This window comes from Salvelinus namaycush, chromosome 4 (genome assembly GCF_016432855.1).
Source record: "Salvelinus namaycush isolate Seneca chromosome 4, SaNama_1.0, whole genome shotgun sequence".
Lineage (NCBI taxonomy): Eukaryota > Metazoa > Chordata > Actinopteri > Salmoniformes > Salmonidae > Salvelinus > Salvelinus namaycush.
Window position 1 is genome coordinate 68,455,448 of NC_052310.1, and position 20,728 is coordinate 68,476,175.

A 20,728-nucleotide genomic window follows, 5' to 3' on the forward strand; every position below is an offset into this window, starting at 1 on the left:
GCCTAATTGAAAGTTTCAGCGTTGTCGTCGGATATGGGCTAACTATAGAGACTGAGGCTGCTTGGTCTTCTCTCCCAGGAGGCCACAGACACACACATACACACAGGTATGTGCACAAACACAGGCACACACTTTCCATTTGGGATTTTAAGGTGGGCTCTATGCACCATTAATTATCTGATTGGATTAAAAGGAGGAAATGCTGTCTTAAATGTCTCAGCTTCCTTTGAAATTATGTGGGATGGAGGGTGGAAGGTAGAGGAGGGAGGCAAAGAAGGGGGAGGGTGGAGGGTGGAAGGTAAAGGAGGGTGGAGGTAGACAGCAGAGGTAGAGGATGGAGGAAAATAAGAGGGAGGATGTAGGGTGGAGGTAGAAGAGGGAGGTAGAGGTTGAGGAGGGAGAAGGGAGGGTGGAGGTAAGGGAGAGGGTGGAGGTAGAGGTAGAGGAGGGAGGGTGGAGGCAGAGGTAGAAGTTGGAGGTAGAGGTTGAGGAGGGAGGGTGGAGAAGGGAGGGTGGAGGTAGAGGAGGGTGGGTGGGTGGAGGTAGAAGTAGAGGACGGTGGGGGTAGAGTAGGGTGGAGGTAGACGGCAGAGGTAGAGGATGGAGGAAAATAAGAGGGAGGATGTAGGGTGGAGGTAGAGGTAGAAGAGGGAGGTAGCGGTTGAGGAGGGAGGGTGGAGAAGGGAGGGTGGAGGTAAGGGAGTGAGGGTGGAGGTAGAGGAGGGAGGGTGGGTGGAGGTAGAAGTAGAGGAGGGAGGGGGAGGGTGGGGGTAGAGTAGGGTGGAGGGAGGGGGAGGGTGGGGGTGGAGGTAGCGGGGTTAGGGTGGAGTTATAGGAGAATTGTCACGCCCTGACCTTAGAGAGCCTTTTATTCTCTATTTTGGTTAGGTCAGGGTGTGACTAGGGTGGGTACTCTAGTTTTTTGTATTTCTATGTTGGCCTGGTATGGTTCCCAATCAGAGGCAGCTGTCTATCGTGGTCTCTGATTGGGGATCGTATTTAGGCAGCCTTTTCCACCTGTTGTGTGTGGGATCTTGTTTCTGTGTAGTTGCCTGTGAGCACTGCTTGAACTTCACGTTTGATTATTCTTTATAGTTTTTTTGTGAGTTTCATTGATTAAACATGTGGAACTCTACGCACGCTGCGCCTTGGTGCATTTATTCAACAAACGATCATGACAAGAATGGAGGTACAGGAGGGTGGTGGTAGAAGAGGGAGGGTGGAGGTAGAGGAGGATGGAGGGAGAGGAGGGTGGAGTTAGAGGAGGGAGGGTGGAGTTAGAATAGTAAAGGTGGAGGTAGAGAACGATAGAGGATGGAGGGAGAGGAGGGTGGAGGTAAAGGAGGGTGGAGGTAGAGGAGGGAGGGTGGAGGTAGAAGAGGAAAGGTGGAGGTAGAGGACAATAGAGGATGGAGGGAGAGGAGGGTGGAGGTAAATGAGGGTGGAGGGACAGGAGGGTGGAAGGTAGAGGAGGGAGGATGGAGGTAGAGGAGGGAGGGAGGGAGAGGGTGGAGGTAGGAGGGGAGGGAGGGTGGAGGTAGAGGAGGGAGGAAGTAGAGGAGGAGGGAGGGTGGAAGTGGAGGAGGGTGTAGGTAGAGGAGGGAGGATGGAGGAATAAGAGCAGAGTGACGAGGGGAAATTGAATCCAGAACTACTTCCTTGTTCTCTCTCTCTCTGTCTTTTTCTCTGGCTATCTCTCTGTCTCTCTGTCTCCCTCCCTCTCTTTCTCTCTCTTGCTCCCTCTCTCTCTTCTCTCCCTCTCAATTCAATTCAAGGGGCTTTATTGGCATGGGAAACATATGTTTAAATCAAATCCAATCGCATATGTCACCGGTTAGTCGAGGTAATATCTACGTGTAGGTAGAGTAAAAGTAACTATGCATAGATAATAAACAGAGTATAGCAGCAGCTTAAAAGAGGTGGGGCGGACAATGTAAATCGTCTGGGTAGCCATTTGATTAGCTGTTCAGTAGTCTTATGGCTTGGGGGTAGAAGCTGTTAAGAAGCCTTTTGGACATAGACTTGGCGCTCCGGTACCGCTTGTCATGCGGTAACAGAGAGAACAGTTTATGACTACGGTGGCTGAAGTTTGACATTTTTTAGGGCCTTCCTCTGACACCACCAGGTATAGAGGTCCTGGATGGCAGGAAGCTTGGCCCCAGTGATGTACTGGGCCGTACGCACTACCCTCTGTAGTGCTTTGCGGTCGGAGGCCGAGCAGTTGCCATACCAGACAGTGATGCAACCAGTCAGGATGCTCTCGGTGGTGCTGCTGTAGAACTTTTTGAGAATCTGAGGACCCATACCAAATCTTTTCAGTCTCCTGAAGCGGAATAGGCTTTCAGGAGACTAAACTGTGTTTGGCATGGGTCCTCAGATCCTAAAAAATTTGACATTGCCAAAGCAAGTGAAATAAACAATAAAAAGTCAACAGTAAATATTACACTCACACAAGTTCCAAAAGAATAAAGACATTACAAGTGTCATAGTATGTATATATACAGTGTTGTAACGATGTGCAAATAGTTCAATAAAAAAATAAAAAAAATAAAAAATTAACATAAATATGGGTTGTATTTACAATGGTGTTTGTTCTTCAATGGTTGCCCTTTTCTTGTGGTAACAGGTCACAAATCTTGGTGCTGTGATTGCACACTGTGGTATTTTACCCAATTGATTTGGGAGTTTATCAAAAAAATTGAATACTTTGTGGGTCTGTGTAATCTGAGGGAAATATGTGTCTTCAATATGGTCATACATATGGCAGGTTAGGAAGTGCAGCTCAGTTTCCACCTCATTTTGTGGGTAGTGTGCACATAGCCTGTCTTCTCTTGAGAGCCATGTCTGCCTACGGCGACCTTTATCAATAGCAAGGATATATATATATATATCTCTCTCTCTCCCCCCCAGGCCTAGTTCATGTCAGTAGGTAAATATTGAAGCATCCCTGGTTAACAGTGGTGTCATCATTAACAGAAGGGGGGGGTTATACATGCATAAAAATTGTGTAGCACGCACAGAGACAGGAATAACAGCACTCAGAGAGAGATGGACTGACAGAGAAAGAGAGAGAGAGAGACAGACAGACAGAGAGAGAGGGACTGACAGCGAGAGAGAGGGACTGACAGAGAGAGAGAGAGGGACTGACAGAGAGAGAGAGGGACTGAGAGAGAGAGAGAGAGAGAGACTGACAGAGAGAGAGAGAGAGGGACTGACAGAGAGAGAGAGAGAGAGAGAGGGGGACAGAGAGAGAGAGAGAGACCGTGTTCATGCTAGAAGACTCCATCTCCCTGGAGTGGTCTCATACGTGCTGAGAATACTATAAACACAGAACATCTGCATAGCTCATGCATACACACATTCACAGGACATACACACATACACATCTGCGCCCACACATGCCAATATTCTGTGCACATACCTGGGTTCACACACAGATGAATCATCAGAGGCATGTGTCCAACTCGTGGCTTCTCTGGATAACTATCTCCTTCCCACATTGTAGAATAGAAACATAGCATATGTCAGAACTACGCATGGTGTAAATTAAGACCAAGCATGGTTGATTAGATCATTATCATCGCTGATTTAGAATAGAGTAATTTGAGCTTTTGATGTGAAATCATTTAGACTTTCTGTGATGACCTAGGCTGTTACTGTAGCAGTTCAAAGCAGAGTGCTCTTTCTTATGTCACAGCTACCTCTGGTGGTGTTACAAAGAAACTACAGTGCACTTTACTTGAAGAAGAATAGTAGAATAAATAGCATGGTGGCATAGCATGTGGACCTATATGTCTCTCTATGTCCTGTTGCAGGATCCTGGATTTCCGCCGTGTCCCTCCTGTAGCCGGTAGACTATTGAATATGACTAAAGAGATCAAGGACGTGACCAGAGACAAGAAGCTGTGGAGAACCTTCTTCATCTCACCAGGTACTGAACCAGACATGCTACGCTCCTCTGTTCTCTGTGTCAGTGTCCTATAGGACAGTAGTCTGAGGTTCAAACACAGTTGTCTTGAGCAATGAAACTGACATGGGAAGCTTATACAGCTTTATTCACATCAGGGGGATTTAGAGAAACAATATAGCTTTGTTCATGTTAGGGGAATTTAGCAAAACAAGGTAGCTTTATTCAAGTCAGGGGAATTTAGCAAAACAATGTAGCTTTCTTTATTCACATCAGGGGGGTTGAGTTCAGGGGTCTGTGCAGGCCAGTCAAGTTCTTCCACACTAATCTCGACAAACCATTTCTGTATGGACCAAGCTTTGTGCACAGGGACATTGTCATGCTGAAACAGTAAAGGGCCTTCCCCAAACTGTTGCCACAATGTTGGAAGCACAGAATCGTCTAGAATGTCATTGTATGCTGTAGCTTTAAGGAGCCTAGCCCGAACCATGGAAAACAGCCCCAGACCATTTTTCCTACACCAAACTTTACAGTTGGCACTATGTATTGGGGGCAGGTAGCATTCTCCTGGCATCCGCCAAACCCAGATGCGTACGTCAGACTGCCAGATGGTGAAGCGTGATTCATCAATCCAGAGAACACGTTTCCACTGCTCCAAAGTCCAATGGCGGCGAGCTTTACACCACTCCAAGCCGACGCTTAGCGGTGTGCATCAAATCAAATATATTAATATAGCCCTTCTTACATCAGCTGATATCTCAAAGTGCTGTACAGAAACCCAGCCTAAAACCCCAAACAGCAAGCAATGCAGGCGTAGAAGCATGGTGATCTTAGGCTTGTGTGCAGCTGCTCGGCCATGGAAACACATTTCATGAAGCTCCCGACGAACAGTTACTGTGCTGACATTGTTTCCAGAGGAAGTTTGGAACTCGGTAGTGAGTGTTGCAACCAAAGAGACTATTTTTACGCGCTACCCGCTTTAGCACTCGGCAGTCCATTCTGTGAGCTTGCATGTCCTACCACCTTGTGGCTGAGCTGTTGTTGCTCCTAGAAGTTTCCACTTCACAATAGCAGCACTTACAGTTGGCCAGAGTAGCTCTAGCAGGGCATAAATTTGACTAACTAACTTATTGGAACGGTGGCATCCTATGAAGGTGCCACGTTGAAAGCCACTGAGCTCTTCAGTAAGGCTATTCTAGTGCCAATGTTTGTCTTTGGAGATTGCATGGCTGTGTGCTCAATTTTATACAGCTGTCAGCAATGGGTGTGACTGAAATAGCCAAATCCACAAATTTGAAGGGGTGCCCACATACTTTTAGTGTAGCTTTGTTCATGTCAGGGGAATTTAGCAAAAAAGGTTGCGGCATTCATGTGAGGGGAACAAAGCAGTGGTGAAACTTAGGGGCAACTCCTTACGATATGAGGCTCTTCTCGCACAAGATGAACTGAGCAGGAGTTAACAACTTGGTGAAACTTCTATTTTTGTGTGTTGCGCTTGCATTCAGTACCCACTCTGCACAGAAGTCAATTCAATGTCTATTCCACATTGGTTCAATGTAATTTCATTGAAATTACGTGCAACCAACGTTGTGTGTCCAGTGACTATGAATCAGATAATTATGCATAGTATTGGCGTCAAACGGAAGAACCAAGGACACAGTTGGCTCCTGATGCTGTGAGATTATGATATCAGGACCTGCGTAGGTAAAGTAATTGTAACAGTAGAGCAACGGATGCAGTATATGGTCAAATGAATGGCTAAGGTGTTGCCGTTATAATGATCACATGATGCTTGGAATGCTAAGGCATAAAGGTATGAAAGTGTATTATTATTTTAAATGTGGTTCTGTTCTTGTCTATTAATGTTCTGTATTATGTCATGTATGTTTTGTGTGGACCCCAGGAAGAGTAGCTGCTGCTTTAGCATTAGCTAGTGGGGATCCTAATAAAATACTAAACATTATAATAAAAAACACAGTATGAACATATCAACTGTGTTTAAGAACTGTAGATGGTTCTATTGGTCACCAAATTGACAAATCAATATCACCAACTAAGCCATTCATGTCAACTACGTAATTTCTCAGCCAACAACATCTGTTTCTACGGGGAGTGTTCGTACTACTGCTCTACAGAGCATGCTCTGTGCGGTAAGCCAGACCAGATCGAGGGTTCCCTGGCTGCCTTCCTCCCAGACCTGACCCTGGCAAAACGCAAGACCTGGAGAAACCCCTGGAGACGATCCTACAACAAACGCAAGAAAGCAGAGTAAGGCACCAATACAAGGATGACATAATATAACAAATAGAGTGGTGCATTTATATACAGGCTTATACACCCATGTAGAGTTTGAAGAGTTAAGATGTTTAACAGTTTTATTTTAAGGTTGTTCACTCGATAGGTATATGTACATACTGTATATAGGTTATTATGGTGCTGATCAGTACTCTGCTGTGTGTGTGTGTGTGTGTGTGTGTGTGTAGGTGGGAGGTAGACCCTGACTACTGTGAAGAGGTTAAACAGACCCCTCCCTACGACAGCGGCACCCGTCTATTGGACATCATGGACATGACCATCTTTGACTTCCTCATGGGTGAGACCACACCTCTTAATACATACTTCACAGGAGGCTGCTGCGGGGAGGACGGCTCATAATAATGACCAGAAAGGAGCAAATGGAATGGCATCAAACACCTGGAAACCATGTGTTTAATGTATTTGATACCATTCCACTGATTCCACTCCAGTCATTACCACGAGCCTGTTCTTCCCAATTATTAAGGTGCACCAACCTCCGGTGACTTACATACATCAGTAGAGGCTCCTCAGAGGAGGAAGGGGAGAACCATCCTCGGTGGATTTTTTTTTTTTACCATTTAAAAAGTCATAATTTTTAGATTAAACTATACTAAATATATCCACATCACCAAATAATTGATTAAAACATACTATTTTGCAATGAAGGACTACAGTAGCACTAGGGTAGCACCATGGTGTAGCCAGAAGACAGCTATCTTCACTTCTTCTCTGGGTACATTGACTTCAACACAACCTAGAAGGCAAATGGTTCTCACCCCCTTCCATAGACTTACACAGTAATTATGACAACCTCCAGGGGACGTCCTCCAACCTGTCAGAGCTCTTGGAGCATGAACTCCACCCAATCAAAGGATCAGAGAATGAATCTAGTACTGAAAGCATAAGTTAGCACCGCAGTGCATAAAATGTGGTGAGTAGTTGACTCAGAGAGAAGACAATAGTTGAACAGTTTAACAAATTAATTTCTTCCAAAATGAAGGAGAAGCAAGAGATTATCATTAGTTTTTTTTTTACTTTTAGTTTCACTTAGCAAATGCAGCTAGCTAGTTTAGCCTACTTAAACACCCTGCTCAAACAGAGGGATGCTATGTTAGCTAGCTGGCTATGACTATCCAACATAACACTGGAACTCTTCCAAGTCAAAGTAAGCTTTTGGTTTTACTAATGTATTGCCACCGGGGCCCTCCGGTGTAAACCGTAGTCTGGCATTTTTATGGCGGTTTTGGAGCAGTGGCTTCTTCCTTGCTAGCGGCCTTTCAGGTTATGTCGATATAGGACTCGTTTTACTGTGGATATAGATACTTTTGTACCTGTTTCCTCCAGCATCTCCACAGGGTCCTTGGCTGTTGTTCTCGGATTCATTTTCACTTTTCGCACCAAAGTACGTTCATCTCTAGTTGACAGAACGCGTCTCCTTCCTGAGCGGTATGACGGCTGCGTGGTCCCATGGTGTTTATACTTGCATACTATTGTTTGTACAGATGAACGTGGTACCTTCAGGCATTTGGAAATTGCTCCCAAGGATGAACCAGACTTGTGGAGGTCTACAATTTGTTTTCTGAGGTCTTGGCTGATTTCTTTTGATTTTCCCATGATGTCAAGCATAGAGGCACAGAGTTTGAAGGTAGGCCTTGAAATACATCCACAGGTACACCTCCAATTGACTCAAATGATGTCAATTAGCCTATCAGAAGCTTCTAAAGCCATGACATCTAAAGCCATGACATTTTCTGGAATTTTCCAAGCTGTTTAAAGGCACAGTCAACTTAGTGTATGTAAACTTCTGACCCACTGGAATTGTGATACAGTGAAATAATCTGTCTGTAAACAATTGTTGGAAAAATTACTTGTGTCATGCACAAAGTAGATGTCCTAACCGACATGCCAAAATTATGGTTTGTTAACAACAAATTTGTGGAGTGGTTGAAAAACGAGTTTTAATGACTCCAACCTAAGTGTATGTAAACTTCCGACTTCAACTGTATACTGAACAAAAATACAAACTCAACATTCAACAATTTAAAAGATTTTACAGTTTTACAGTTCATATAAGGAAATCAGTAAATTGAAGTAAATTCATTAGGCCCTAATCTATGGATTTCACATGACTGTGCAGAGGCGCAGCCATGGGTGGGCCTGGGAGGGCATAGGGCCACCCACTTGGGAGCCAGGCCCACCCATTGCTGCGCCTCTGCAGTCATGTAACATCCATAGATTAGGGCCTAATGAATTTTTCACCCACAGGGGAGCCAGACCCAGCCAATCAGAATGAGTTTTTCCCCCACAAAAGGGCTTTATTACAGGCAGAAATATTCCCCCATTTCATCAGCTGTCCGGGTGGCTGGTCTCAGACGATCTTGCAGGTGAAGAAGCCAGATGTGGAGGTCCTGGGCTGGCGTGGTTATATGTGGTCTGCGGTTGTGAGTCTAGTTGGAATTACTGCCAAATTCTCTAAAACAACATTGGAGGTGGCTTATGGTAGAGAAATTAACATTCAACTCTCTGGCAACAGCTCTGGTGGACATTTCTGCAGTCAGGGTGCCAATTGCACGCTCCCTCAAAACATGAGACATTGTGTTGTGTGACAAAACTGCACATTTTAGAGAGGCCTTTTATTGTCCCCAGCACAAGGTGCACCTGTGTAATGATCATGCTGTTTAATCAGCTTCTTGATATACCACACCTGTCAGGTGGATGGATTATCTTGACAAAAGAGAAATGCTCACTAACATGGATGTAAACAAATTTGTGCACAACATTTTTGAGAAATATGCTTTTTGTGCATATGGAACATTTCTGGGATCTTATATTTTAACTCAACCAACATGGGACCAACACTTCACATGTTGCGTTAAACATTTTGTTCAGTATAGTATTCTTTCTAACAAATATTTCTACATATATTTCAGGATTTTGTGTATCCCTGGGAATAATCAGAATTCATGTAAACATCACAGTTTTGAAAACTTGTCCATGAAAAGTGGTCTCTTAGCACAAATTACCCCGGGTATGGGGTAAGTTGAGCCGCGGGACAGGGTAAGTTAAGCCAGGTATACATTTCTGTACTGAATTAAATATTACCACTACATTTTTAAAACCATGTCTATCTTTATTTCTCAGACACAATTCAACACAATCACCATCGCTTTTTTGTATTTTAATCATTTTAAGCATATTTTAACACCTAACACATTGTACTTTTTTAACACTTTTAACATAAGCCAGGCCCTGTTGTTACCTCATATTCCAGTGATAATGTATTGCATTACGCCTGGAAAGAAAACACTTCAGTTTGCTCAACTTGCCATCAATCAATCATTTAAAATAATTTATAAAGCCCTTTTTACATCAGAAGTTGTCACAAAGTGGAACTCTTATAATCTCCAATCTCCACAGCCAGAAGAGACCACCCGCCAGAGCCTGGTTCCTCTCTAGATTTCTTCATTGGTTCCTTTCTTTCTAGAGTTTTTCCTAGCCACTGTGCTTCTACATCTGTATTGCTTGCTCTTTGGGGTTTTAGACTGGGATTCTTTATAAGCACTTGTTGGCAATTGCTGATGTAAAAAGAGCTTTATAAAATACATTTGATTGATTGATTGATTGATTGAAGTGCTTATACAGAAACCCAGCCTAAACCCCAAACAGCAAGCAATGCAGATGTAGAGCATGGTGTCTAGGAAAAACTCCCTGGAAAGGCACATAGTCTCCAGTATCTATGCTGCAATAGTCTAGGGGGGGCGACGACACTGTGGCCCGTCCAAAGTTACCCCCGGACAGGGCCAACCAGGCAGGGTATAACAGCAAGGGTGGTTAGTCACTCCAGTGCCCGTTCACCTTCGCACCCCTGGACCAGACTACACTCAATCTAAGAACCTACTGAAGATATGGGTCTATAGTAAAGACTTAAAGCTCGAGACCAAGTCTGCGTCTCTCACATAGATCAGCAGACCATTCCATAAAAATGTAGCTCTATAGGAGAAGGCCCTGCCTCCAGCTGTTTGGTTAGAAATTCTACGAACCATCGCGTACGTGTAGGTACAGTACCAAGTTTGTACACACCTACTTATTCAAGGGTTTCTTTATTTGTTTCTGTTTTCTACATTGTAGAATAATAGTTAAGACATTCAAATTATTAAATAACACATGGAATCATGTAGTAACCAAAAACTTTTAAACAGCTTGGCATTCTCTCAACCAGCTTCCACTGGAATGCTTTTCCAACAGTCTTGAAGGAGTTCCCACATATGCTGAGCACTTGTTGGCTGCTTTTCCTTCACTCTGCAATCCAACATCACAAACATCTCAATTGGGCTGAGGTTGGGTGATTGTGGAGGCCAGGTCATCTGATGCAGCACTCCATCACTCTCCTTCTTGGTCAAATAGCCCTTACACAGCCTGGAGGTGTGTTGGGTCATTGTCCTGTTGAAAAACAAATGATAGTCCCACTAAGCAAAGGACAGATTTCTACCGGTCTAATATCAATTGCTCGTGTTTCTTGGCCCAAGCAAGTCTTTTCTTTTTATTGGTGTCCTTTAGTAGTGGTTTCTTTGCAGCAATTCGACCATTATTGCCTGATTCACGCAGTCTCTGAACAGTTGATGTTGTGATGTGTCTGTTACTTGAACTCTGAAAAGACAGGCTTCCAGGGTAGACAATTTTGGGGCTTCACCATGTTTCATCGAAATGTACAGCTGTGTGTTGTCTTCACAACTGTGAAAGTTGACATTGTGTTTCCGAATGACATCACCAAGAGGTAGCATATATAGTAAAAACAATAGTGGTCCTAGAACGGAACCTTGAGAAACACCGAAACGTACTATTTATTTGTCAGAGGACAAACCATCCACAAAGACAAACTGATATCTTTCCGACAGATAACATCTAAACAAGGCTAGAACTTGTCCGCGTAGACCAATTAGGGTTTCCAATCGCAATGCACTATATAAGCCCACACAGCTACAAGGATACACTTTCATCCTAGGTTTGGAACCTCATATTGAAGCTTATAGGGATGCCTAATGATATATAGAACAACCTTACAATGATCTACTTTGGCATCATGAACCCTCTAACACAATACATTCATTTGACTTGGTGAAAATCTGTTTTTGGACCTAACTCGCTTACCACTTTTTCCATGTGGTTTCTTGGTTCACAGACTGCATGAAATGATGACCTCTTCATAATTATGTGGTCAAATTATAAATTTTGTGTATGGTTTTCTAGAAACAAAGGTAGCTTAACTTACCCCTTTGGCTGAACTTACCGCACTCTCCCCTACAACTACAACATGGCTCCCTTTCTAAAATGACATCTCTCCTTAGGCAACATGGATCGTCATCACTACGAGACATTTGAGAAGTTTGGCAACGAGAGCTTCATCATCCATCTCGACAATGGGAGAGGGTTTGGAAAGCATTCTCATGATGAGGTGTCTATTCTGGTGCCTTTAAGCCAATGTTGCAGGTTAGTGACTTTTTTTATATTTTCCATCAACTGGCATGTTTGATGTATCATTGGCCATGCAGACATCAAGGGCTTACTAATTAAACTGAAATGTCAGACACCCGTATTCATCCTGAACAATGAGAAATAAGATTTCTTTTATTTTAATTAAAAATAAAAATAATAATTTAAACGGCGATATTTAATAACATAGTAAATTGAATCATTTCAAATATAAAAGACAAAAATACTTAACTTCTGACTACTTTAATACACAGATAAGTGAATTTGTCGCTATACTTTTGGTACCCTAAAATGGGGGGTCTACAGGACTTTCTCCCTGTCTTCTTCGATTCGGGTTTGGGTGTAGCTGGTCTCCTGGACGGTGGGGGCTATTGGGGGTTCAACCTGGTTGAGGATAGTGTAGCTGGTCTCCTGGGCGGTGGGGGTTATCTCCTGGGCGGATCCCCAAGGATAGTGTAGCTGGTCTCCTGGGCGGCTCCTTGATAGTGTAGCTGGTCTCCTGGGCGGTGGGGGTTATCTCCTGGGTGGATCCCCAACCAGGTTCAACCTGGTTGGGGATCCGGGTGTAGCTGGTCTCCTGGGCGGTGGGGGATATTGGGGGTTCAACCTGGATGAGGATCCGGGTATAGCTAATCTCCTGGGTGGTGGGGGATATCGGGGGGTCAACCTGGATGAGGATGGTCTCATGAGGGGAAACTGTATCAGACAGTTCATGGGCAGCAACAGGAAGAGAGGTAGAGGGTTGTAGTGTGTGGGCATGGGTGTTGATTGCCACCTACAGTCTGATATACCAAGGCTTTCAGACAATCAGCATTCAGGGCTGGAACCACCCAGTTTATAAATAAACTTCTGGCGCTAACATGCTTCCTTTGTCCTGATCGTGTCCACATTCTGATTGTGCCCACATTTTCAGAAATGCGTCTACATGGTCTTATCCGTCCACTCTGTCCGCATTGTGAACAGATTTCCTGTATGCTAATTCTTTGACAGATATTCTTTCAAAATAATACATTATTTACATTTGTTTTTTATTGAAGCCGCTCAACAACTAGATCACATTAGTCATCTAACAGCCTCCCATGCAGAGCGAGACACAGAAGCAACCAGGGTCAGCGCCCTGCTCAAGGGCATGTCGACAGATCTCCTACCAGCCCTCCAAGATCCCCCCTACAGTTCCCCAAGAGCTGCCCCCCCCACAGTCCCCCCCGAGAAAAAAATAATACAATAATTCCATTCCCCACCCCCAAGACCCCCCCCCCCCCCCCCAATGCACCAACAACCAACAAAATGAATAAAAGCGAAAAAAGACAAAGACAAAGGAAAACAGAAACAACAATGCAAAAAACAAGAGACATCAAGGACAACAAAAATCATAACAGCAAGGCCAACTGAATATTTTTTGTGTGTGTGTGTGTGTGTGTGTGTGTGTGTGTGTGTGTGTGTGTGTGTGTGTGTGTGTGTGTGTGTGTGTGTGTGTGTGTGTGTGTGTGTGTGTGTGTGTGTGTGTGTGTGTGTGTGTGTCCGTGTATGTGTGCATTTGAATGAGAGTGTGTGTATATTGCATATGTAAAAACACCTGCACTGCATCAGCCTCAGGCAAACAGGCATTAACTGTAACAACACTGCCCCTCAGTGTCATTCAAACTTACTTTTTGTTATATTTTATTTTTATGTAATTTTTAAAACTTTTATCTTTGACCGTCATTCATTCAAATCAATCACATTATTTATAAAGCCCTTTTTACATCAGCCGATGTCACAAAGCGCTGTACAAAAACCCAGCCTAAAACCTCAAACAGAAAGCAATGAGGTGTAGAAGCATTCTATCCCCCGCCCTGCAACTCCACTCCCACTTGTCTCCAATTCCACATCCCAACCCTCAGCTTCCCTCAGCCCGTCCCACCTATCTCTGCTGGCCACCCTCTTCGGATTTCGATGCACCATATATCTTTCAACTATGATGTGATGTTTAACATACAATTTCAATCTATCTAATCGAATAGAATCCACAGATTGCGAGTTGAAGATAAATACTTTTACTAAGTGTATTAGTATATTAGTAATTGACAGACCCGGTCTCTCCAGATCTCCCAACGGTACAATTTTAGATCAATGTTATGCATTTTCAGTCATTTGGACCTGAGTCCAAAAACAGGCTACTTGAGGGCAATACCAAAATAAATGGTCTATTGATTCTCTATCCTCACAACAAAATCTACAGAGCATTGATGATTGTATGCCCCAAATATTTAAGATGTTGTTGCTGGCAAGAATTCTATATAATAATTTTATCTGAAGGGCATTAAGTCTTGAATCTTGTGTCATTTTATATATCAACTCATACACCCTGTACCATGGAATTGGTACATCAAAAATCTCTTCTAAACTATTTTGCAATCTGTATGGCACAGCTGTCAACATCCTGGTCCTCAAATGAAACTGGTATACTTTCCTATTAATGCTATTATTATTCCTCCGCCAGTTTTGATCCTTTATATTGGGCAGACAGACCAGTTCCCTACCTCCTCCCGCTCCATTTTTGGGGTAATGCTGAAATCAATTGGTTGTAATCTTGGATTGAGCAAACCTTCCCACACAATTTTGATAACTCCATGAAAGACATAACTCTATCATTCCAATTTACGTTATAAATACAGGTCTTTTGTCAACCAGCACATTTGAGTTCAGCCATAATATTTGTTGTAATATTTGTTCTATCTTTTCAGGGGGATGACATTGAAATTGTAGCCAGCTCTGCAATGCTTGTTTGAAAAAGACTGCCACTTTAAAAAAAATATTATTTTAAATGAATCAAAAATGAGACATGGCAAAAAAGCAATGTTTAAACAATGGTTGTGAGTAATCCACTTGAGAACCATTTAGGGTTCAAGTAAAACTTTTGAGTAAGTGAAGCTTTTAGAGAGAGGTTTAGTGCTTTTATATTTAATAATCTCAACCCACCCAATTCATATTCATGTATGGTTTAGTATCCCAGATAAAGTGAAATATATTTAGCTCATATGATTTTAAAAACGAATCATCAGGAGTAGGCATCGCCATAACTAAGTGAGTAAACAGAGTTAATCAGAGCAATTTTTCCATAAATAGACAGGTATTTACCACTCCATGGCTGCAGGATCTGGTCTATTTTTACAAGTTTTCTATTGAAATGAATTTATATATTTTGTGTTATGAATAGCAAGTATGTCTACTTCACTATCAGCCCATTGTATAGGTAAACTGCAGGGTAATGTAAAAGTTTTTTTAAAGATCCAATACGTATCATAATTGGGTTTTAGTCCAGAGAGTCCAGAAAAGTTATCTAGATCTTCAATGAGACATTGCAGGGATCTAGCTTGCAGACTTAATATAAAACTTGAGGCATCGGCAGACACCTTTGTTTTTAAGCCTTGGATTTCTAATCCTCTAATGTTATTTGATAGCTAGCATTTCGATGGCCATAACAAATAGATATTGTGACAGAGGACACCCTTGTTTAACTCCTCTTGACAAAAATTCAAAACTCTCTGAGAAGTAGCTGCTATTTACAACTTATACCTGGGGTTACTATACATTACTTTTAGAGAGAATCACCAAAATTGAAAAAATCCAGGCATTTATAAATGAAATCCAGTCTTACTTTATCAAAGGCCTTTTCAAAATCCGGTATAAATACCAGGCCTGCCTTCTTAGATGTTTCATGATGTTCTATTATTTCTAGTAGTTGTCGTATATTATCTCCAATGTATTGTCCATGTAAAAAACCTGTCTGATCAAGATGAACAATACCTGGTAAAACCTTTTTAATTCTGAGTGCTATGCATTTCACTAGTATTTTTGCATCACAACATTGAAGTGTAAGAGGCTTCCAGTTTTTAAGATAGACTTGATCTTTATATTTGCCATCTGGGTCTTGGTTTAGTAATAGTGAAATCAGACCTTCCTGTTGAGTACCTGACAGACTACCATTTCTATAGGAGTAGTTAAAACAAGCTAACAATGGAGCTTTGATTATATCAAAAAAGGCTTGATATACCGGTATGCCATCAAGCCCTGGGATTTTTCCAGACTGAAAGGATTTAATAGCTTCAAAAAGTTATTCCTCTGTAATTTGGCCTTCGCATTGATCTTTCTGTACATTTGTTAATTTTCAATTTTTTGTTTTATTTGGAAAGAATTCCTTACAGTAATCGTCATTAAGTGGGTGAAGATGAGACGGAAAAGAGAACATCTGCTTAAAATATTTAGCTTCCTCTTTTAAAATATAATTTGGAGAGTCATAGATGACTCCGTCTTCAGTAACGAGTTTCTGCAAATTCTTTTTGTTAGCGTTCCTGTGTTGGAGATTCAGGAATAATTTGGTGCATTTTTCACCATATTCCACCCAGTTTGCTTTATTTTTGTAATAGATTACATTAGATTGTTCTTGAATAAGTTCCTCCAGTTCTTTTTGTTTTTCCTCTTATTTTGTATCTCCGTAGTATAATTTTTTTGCTATCTACCTGTACTATTAGTTCATGTATTTCCCTTGTTAGTCGTGTCTCTTTAGCCAGAAACTGCTTTTTTATTATTGATGAATATTGAATTGAATGACCTCTGAAGGTACATTTAAAGATATCCCAAACAATAAGGTGATTTGCTGAACCTATATTGTACTGGAAAAATTCAGTTATGAATTATTTGGTTATAGTTAAAAATAAATTGTCCTCCAGTAAACTTTGATTAAATTTCCAATATCCCCGTCCACGTGGAAAATCTATAAGAGTTATGTGAACTTCAATTAGATGATGATCCGATTGCATTCTGTCTCCTGTTAAAACTTTTTTAGAAATTAATCTCTGCCTTTTTTGTTGAGTGCTCCAAATCCATTCTGCCTCGAATTAGTAATTTTGGAAGATTTTCTTGGTAAGGCCTTTTGTTGGATTTTTGTCATAGTTGTCGAGCACCGCTCCTACTTTTCTTTGTTTGTTGTAGGCCTTCCTGAACTCTCAGAATTTACTTGAATTGTGACTGGTGAACTGCAATGCACTTAACCTGAGTTTTCACTTATCATAAATTGATGACTTTTAATGAAGTTGTAATCAAACAGCATTAATAAACTTCCTCCATTCCCTCCTGTCCCTCCAGAGTGAAGAAGTCGACACACCAGCGTCTGCAGCTGCTGGCGAAGGAGGAGTACCAGCTGAGTGGTCTGATGTCTGAGTCTCTGCTGAGGGACAAACTGACCCCCATCCTCATCCAGCCCCACCTGAAGGCTATGGACAGACGACTACACCACACACTCAACGTCCTGGCAGACTGCATCGAGAAGGAGGGCTATAGTAATGTTGTGGAGGATGACCTGGCGGGGGAGAGGGAGTGGGGGCACACATCACCCAGGGGGAGGTAGCTGCGAGGCCTGAACCGTTCTAGAATGGACTAGACTGGATTGGACTGGATCGAACTGGCCGGAACTAGAGTGGATCGGACTTAACTGGACTGGATTGAACAAATGTGGACCGCTATCACCATAGGCCCCTTAAATAACTTAGTGTACACCACCCAACCAACCGATCGATCGATGGATTGCCCACCACAGCGCTACAGACCATGAAAGTCTTGAGAGATGCTTGTCTTGTTCAGAAGACATTTTTGAATTCAGTGAATTCCAAGACTGATATTATTCCTTCTGTTGTCACCTGAATCATGTGTGTTTATAAGCATTGTTGGGACCTGTCAAAGGCCTGTAAACAACATGCCTATTGGAGGAGATCGACTCTGTCTTCATTTTTTTTTTTTTAGTTTATTGCTAATTGTTTTATTACTTCTGTTGCTGTTTTACGTTGTTGTCGATGTGTTTTTTTATAAATATATTTGATTGGAGTGCCAGTTTACTGCAAATTGTGTCTTCTGCTTTTCATCTTTCAAGTGCAACCTGTTCTGAGAGTATTTATTAGTTACCCCTGCCACAAAGTGGTCACATAGTTCAAAGTTTGTCAGGTAGAGGGTAGCACTAGTGCATCTACAAATAGCAATGTCCTTTGTCAATAAATTTGAACTTTTTGTTCAATGTTAGTGGAAAGGAATCTGAATCGCTTGTGGATTCTGTTTGAACTGTGTCAAAACCTAACAAGGGTACAGTAGGCTGAGTCCAATTTAGGCTCTTTAAACTTTTCAAGAACTGCACCAGTCCAGAGCTGTATCACAATTCACAGACCCGTTAATCATTGGTTGGACTAAATCAAATCAAAATGTATGTTCAAATCTATGTTTATATTACAACAATTATTCAGATTATTCCTTTGTACTTTTTTTTCTTATTTTTCTTCTGCTTGTAGATTATTTTATTGATTTGAGGATGAATTTAAGATTTAAAAGTAGTCCTCTATTGTACTAAGAAGCTAAACGTGACACCAAGGTTTTGTATGATGATTGTTCCTTTAGAGTGTGGTGAATGTCTGATGTCCAGATGGAAATGTGGTCTACAGATATTCAGGATGTACATTTCTTAACTTTCCAATGGCATATCTGCTTTGCTGGAGAAAACTTTTCAGTTATTGCTACTGAAAGTCAATATATAGATCATTGGAGGCTGGTGGGATGAGCTATAGGAGGACGGGCTCATTGTAATGGCTGGAATGGAATAAATGGAACAGTATCAAACACATTAAACATATGGAACCCACATTTCTGACTCCTTTCCATCTATTCCATTTTCAGCCATTACAATGAGCCCATCCTCCTATAGCTCCTCCCACCAGCCCCCACTGCAGTAGATAAACCTAGTGCCTGTGCAATGATAGAACTACTTGAAAGTTTGGGATCATGACTAAAAGAGTAATTGCAGGAAAATATGAATTCCTGATATAAAGCTATATACATAGGTGGGGAGTTCTGTGCGTATACTCCATCCATCCCATCCTGTTTTTATCTGTGTCTCTTTAGGTCTGTCTGGTTGATACTGTATGTATGGACGGTTAATGTGGAGGTTTGTAAAGGTGCAATTAAACAAGATGTGCATTTAAATGTGTCATTTAACCTCATCAGTTATATATCTCAAAGTTAGAAAAATAGATAAAATAATGATTGAGACGGGGCATAAAACTCTGACTTGATTCTGATCCTTGTAGGCACCACAGAAACAGTCAAGTCTTACAGAAAACAAATATATCTATCTATGTGTCCATACGTTCAGAGTACAGTGCCTCATCTGTAGCTTAATTGACACAATCAAGTGAATTGAATACATGTAAGTACAGTAATGATGTCTACTACAGCACCCCAACATCAACATGTTTACAGTCTTTTTGTTTTGATAACCTTTCCCTAGCCTCCGTAAAAGCCTCCGCTATGCTTTATAAATGCATCCATAGGACTGAATGGAGGAAGCCCAGTCTGAGTTTACGACTCAAATAGCACCCTATTCCCTATATTGTGCACTACTTTTAACCAGAACCCTATGTGCCCTGGTCAAAAGTATTGCACTGTAAAGGTAATAGGGTGCTATTTGGGATGCTGTCTGAGACAAGCATCTAATAGAGAGAGACCACAGGCCTAACTAGGGTAATCAGCCTGACCGCAGATGGGACAGCAGAGGAATCATCGTCATGGGAATAAACCAGGAATCCGACCAACAGGACGTCTTATCTGATCCTGCGCCCACCCTCTTTCCTCTGCACTGCTCCGATGGAGTGACCATAGAATAGAATAGAATGGACATAGCTTTGGAATCTGGTTCAAGTTCTAATTCTATGATAGTGACTCCTTGTTTGAAAATGTGGGTGGTACACCATGCCCTGGATTTGCTCCAGAAGACGGTTGATTTCACTGCATCACTAAAGAAAGGGAATTAGTGTACTGGCATGTTTAGAATAGATAATGGGTTATTGCAATTAGAATAACTGGCTAATCACTTTATTTGCAAAATAATTTTGAGGGAGACGAACCAAAGGTCGCTTACAAACAGAGGATACACCGTGGCTCTAAATGTGAATACAATATCCTGTAGTTGATAATGTGGACACCTCATTGTTGCAGTTGGACTGACACCTATTTATAGTTGATATAATCCACATTTTCTGGTATCGGCCTACAGTGCCTTCGTAAAGTATTCAGACCCCTTGACTTCTTCCACATTTTGTTACGTTTCAGCCGTATTCTAAAATGGATTAAATAAAAAAAATGTTCCTCATCAATCTACACATAATGCCCCATAATGACTAAGCGAAAAAAAATGTTTTTCAGAAAATGTTGTACATTTATTACAATTAAAAACCAGAAATACCTTATTTACATACAGTACCAGTCAAAAGTTTGGACACACCTACTCATTCAGGGATTTTCTTTATTTTTGCTATTTTCTACATTTAGTAACCAAAGAAATGTTCAACAAATCAAAATATATTTTATATTTGAGATTCTTCAAAGTAGCCACCCTTTGCCTTGATGACAGCTTTGCACAATCTTGGCATTCTCTCAACCAGCTTCATGAGGTAGTCACCTGGAATGCATTTCAATTAACAGGTGTGCCTTGTTAAAAGTATATTTGTGGAATTTATTTTCTTCTTAATGTGTTTGAGCCAATCAGTTGTGTTGTGACAAGGTAGGAGTTGCACACAAAAGACAGCCCTATTTAGTAAAATACCAAGTCCGTATTATAGCAAGAACAGCTTAAATAAGCAAAGAGAAACAACAGTCCATCATTAGTTTAAGACATGAAGGTCAGTCAATATGGAACAATTCAAGAACTTTTAAAGTTTCTTCAAGTGCAGCCACAAAAAAACATCAAGCGCTATGATGAAACTGGCATTCATGAGGACCGCCACAGGAAAGGAAGACCCAGAGTTACCTCTGCTGCAGAGGATAAGTTAATTAGAGTTAACTACACCTCAGATTGCAGCCCAAATAAATGCTTCACAGAGTTCAAGTAACAGATACATCTCAACATCAACTGTTCAGAGGAGACTATGTGAATCAGGCCTTCGTGGTCAAAATGCTGCAAGAAACCGCTACTAAAGGACACCAATAAGAAGAAGAGACTTGCTTGGGCCAAGA

General features: G+C 41.7%; 1 protein-coding gene across 1 annotated transcript in view; it reads left to right on the forward strand.

Annotated features, from left to right (window-relative positions):
* Positions 1–17,568, forward strand: part of LOC120045977 (extracellular serine/threonine protein kinase FAM20C-like) — an 89,616-nt gene extending 72,048 nt beyond the window's left edge. The window contains exons 4-8 of the mRNA XM_038990898.1: positions 3,816–3,931; positions 5,995–6,175; positions 6,391–6,500; positions 11,551–11,692; positions 16,823–17,568. Coding sequence (XP_038846826.1) covers positions 3,816–3,931; positions 5,995–6,175; positions 6,391–6,500; positions 11,551–11,692; positions 16,823–17,084 — 811 coding nt within the window. The 3' untranslated portion in view covers positions 17,085–17,568. The remainder of the gene's footprint in view (positions 1–3,815; positions 3,932–5,994; positions 6,176–6,390; positions 6,501–11,550; positions 11,693–16,822) is intronic.
* Positions 17,569–20,728: the final 3,160 nt, after the last annotated feature.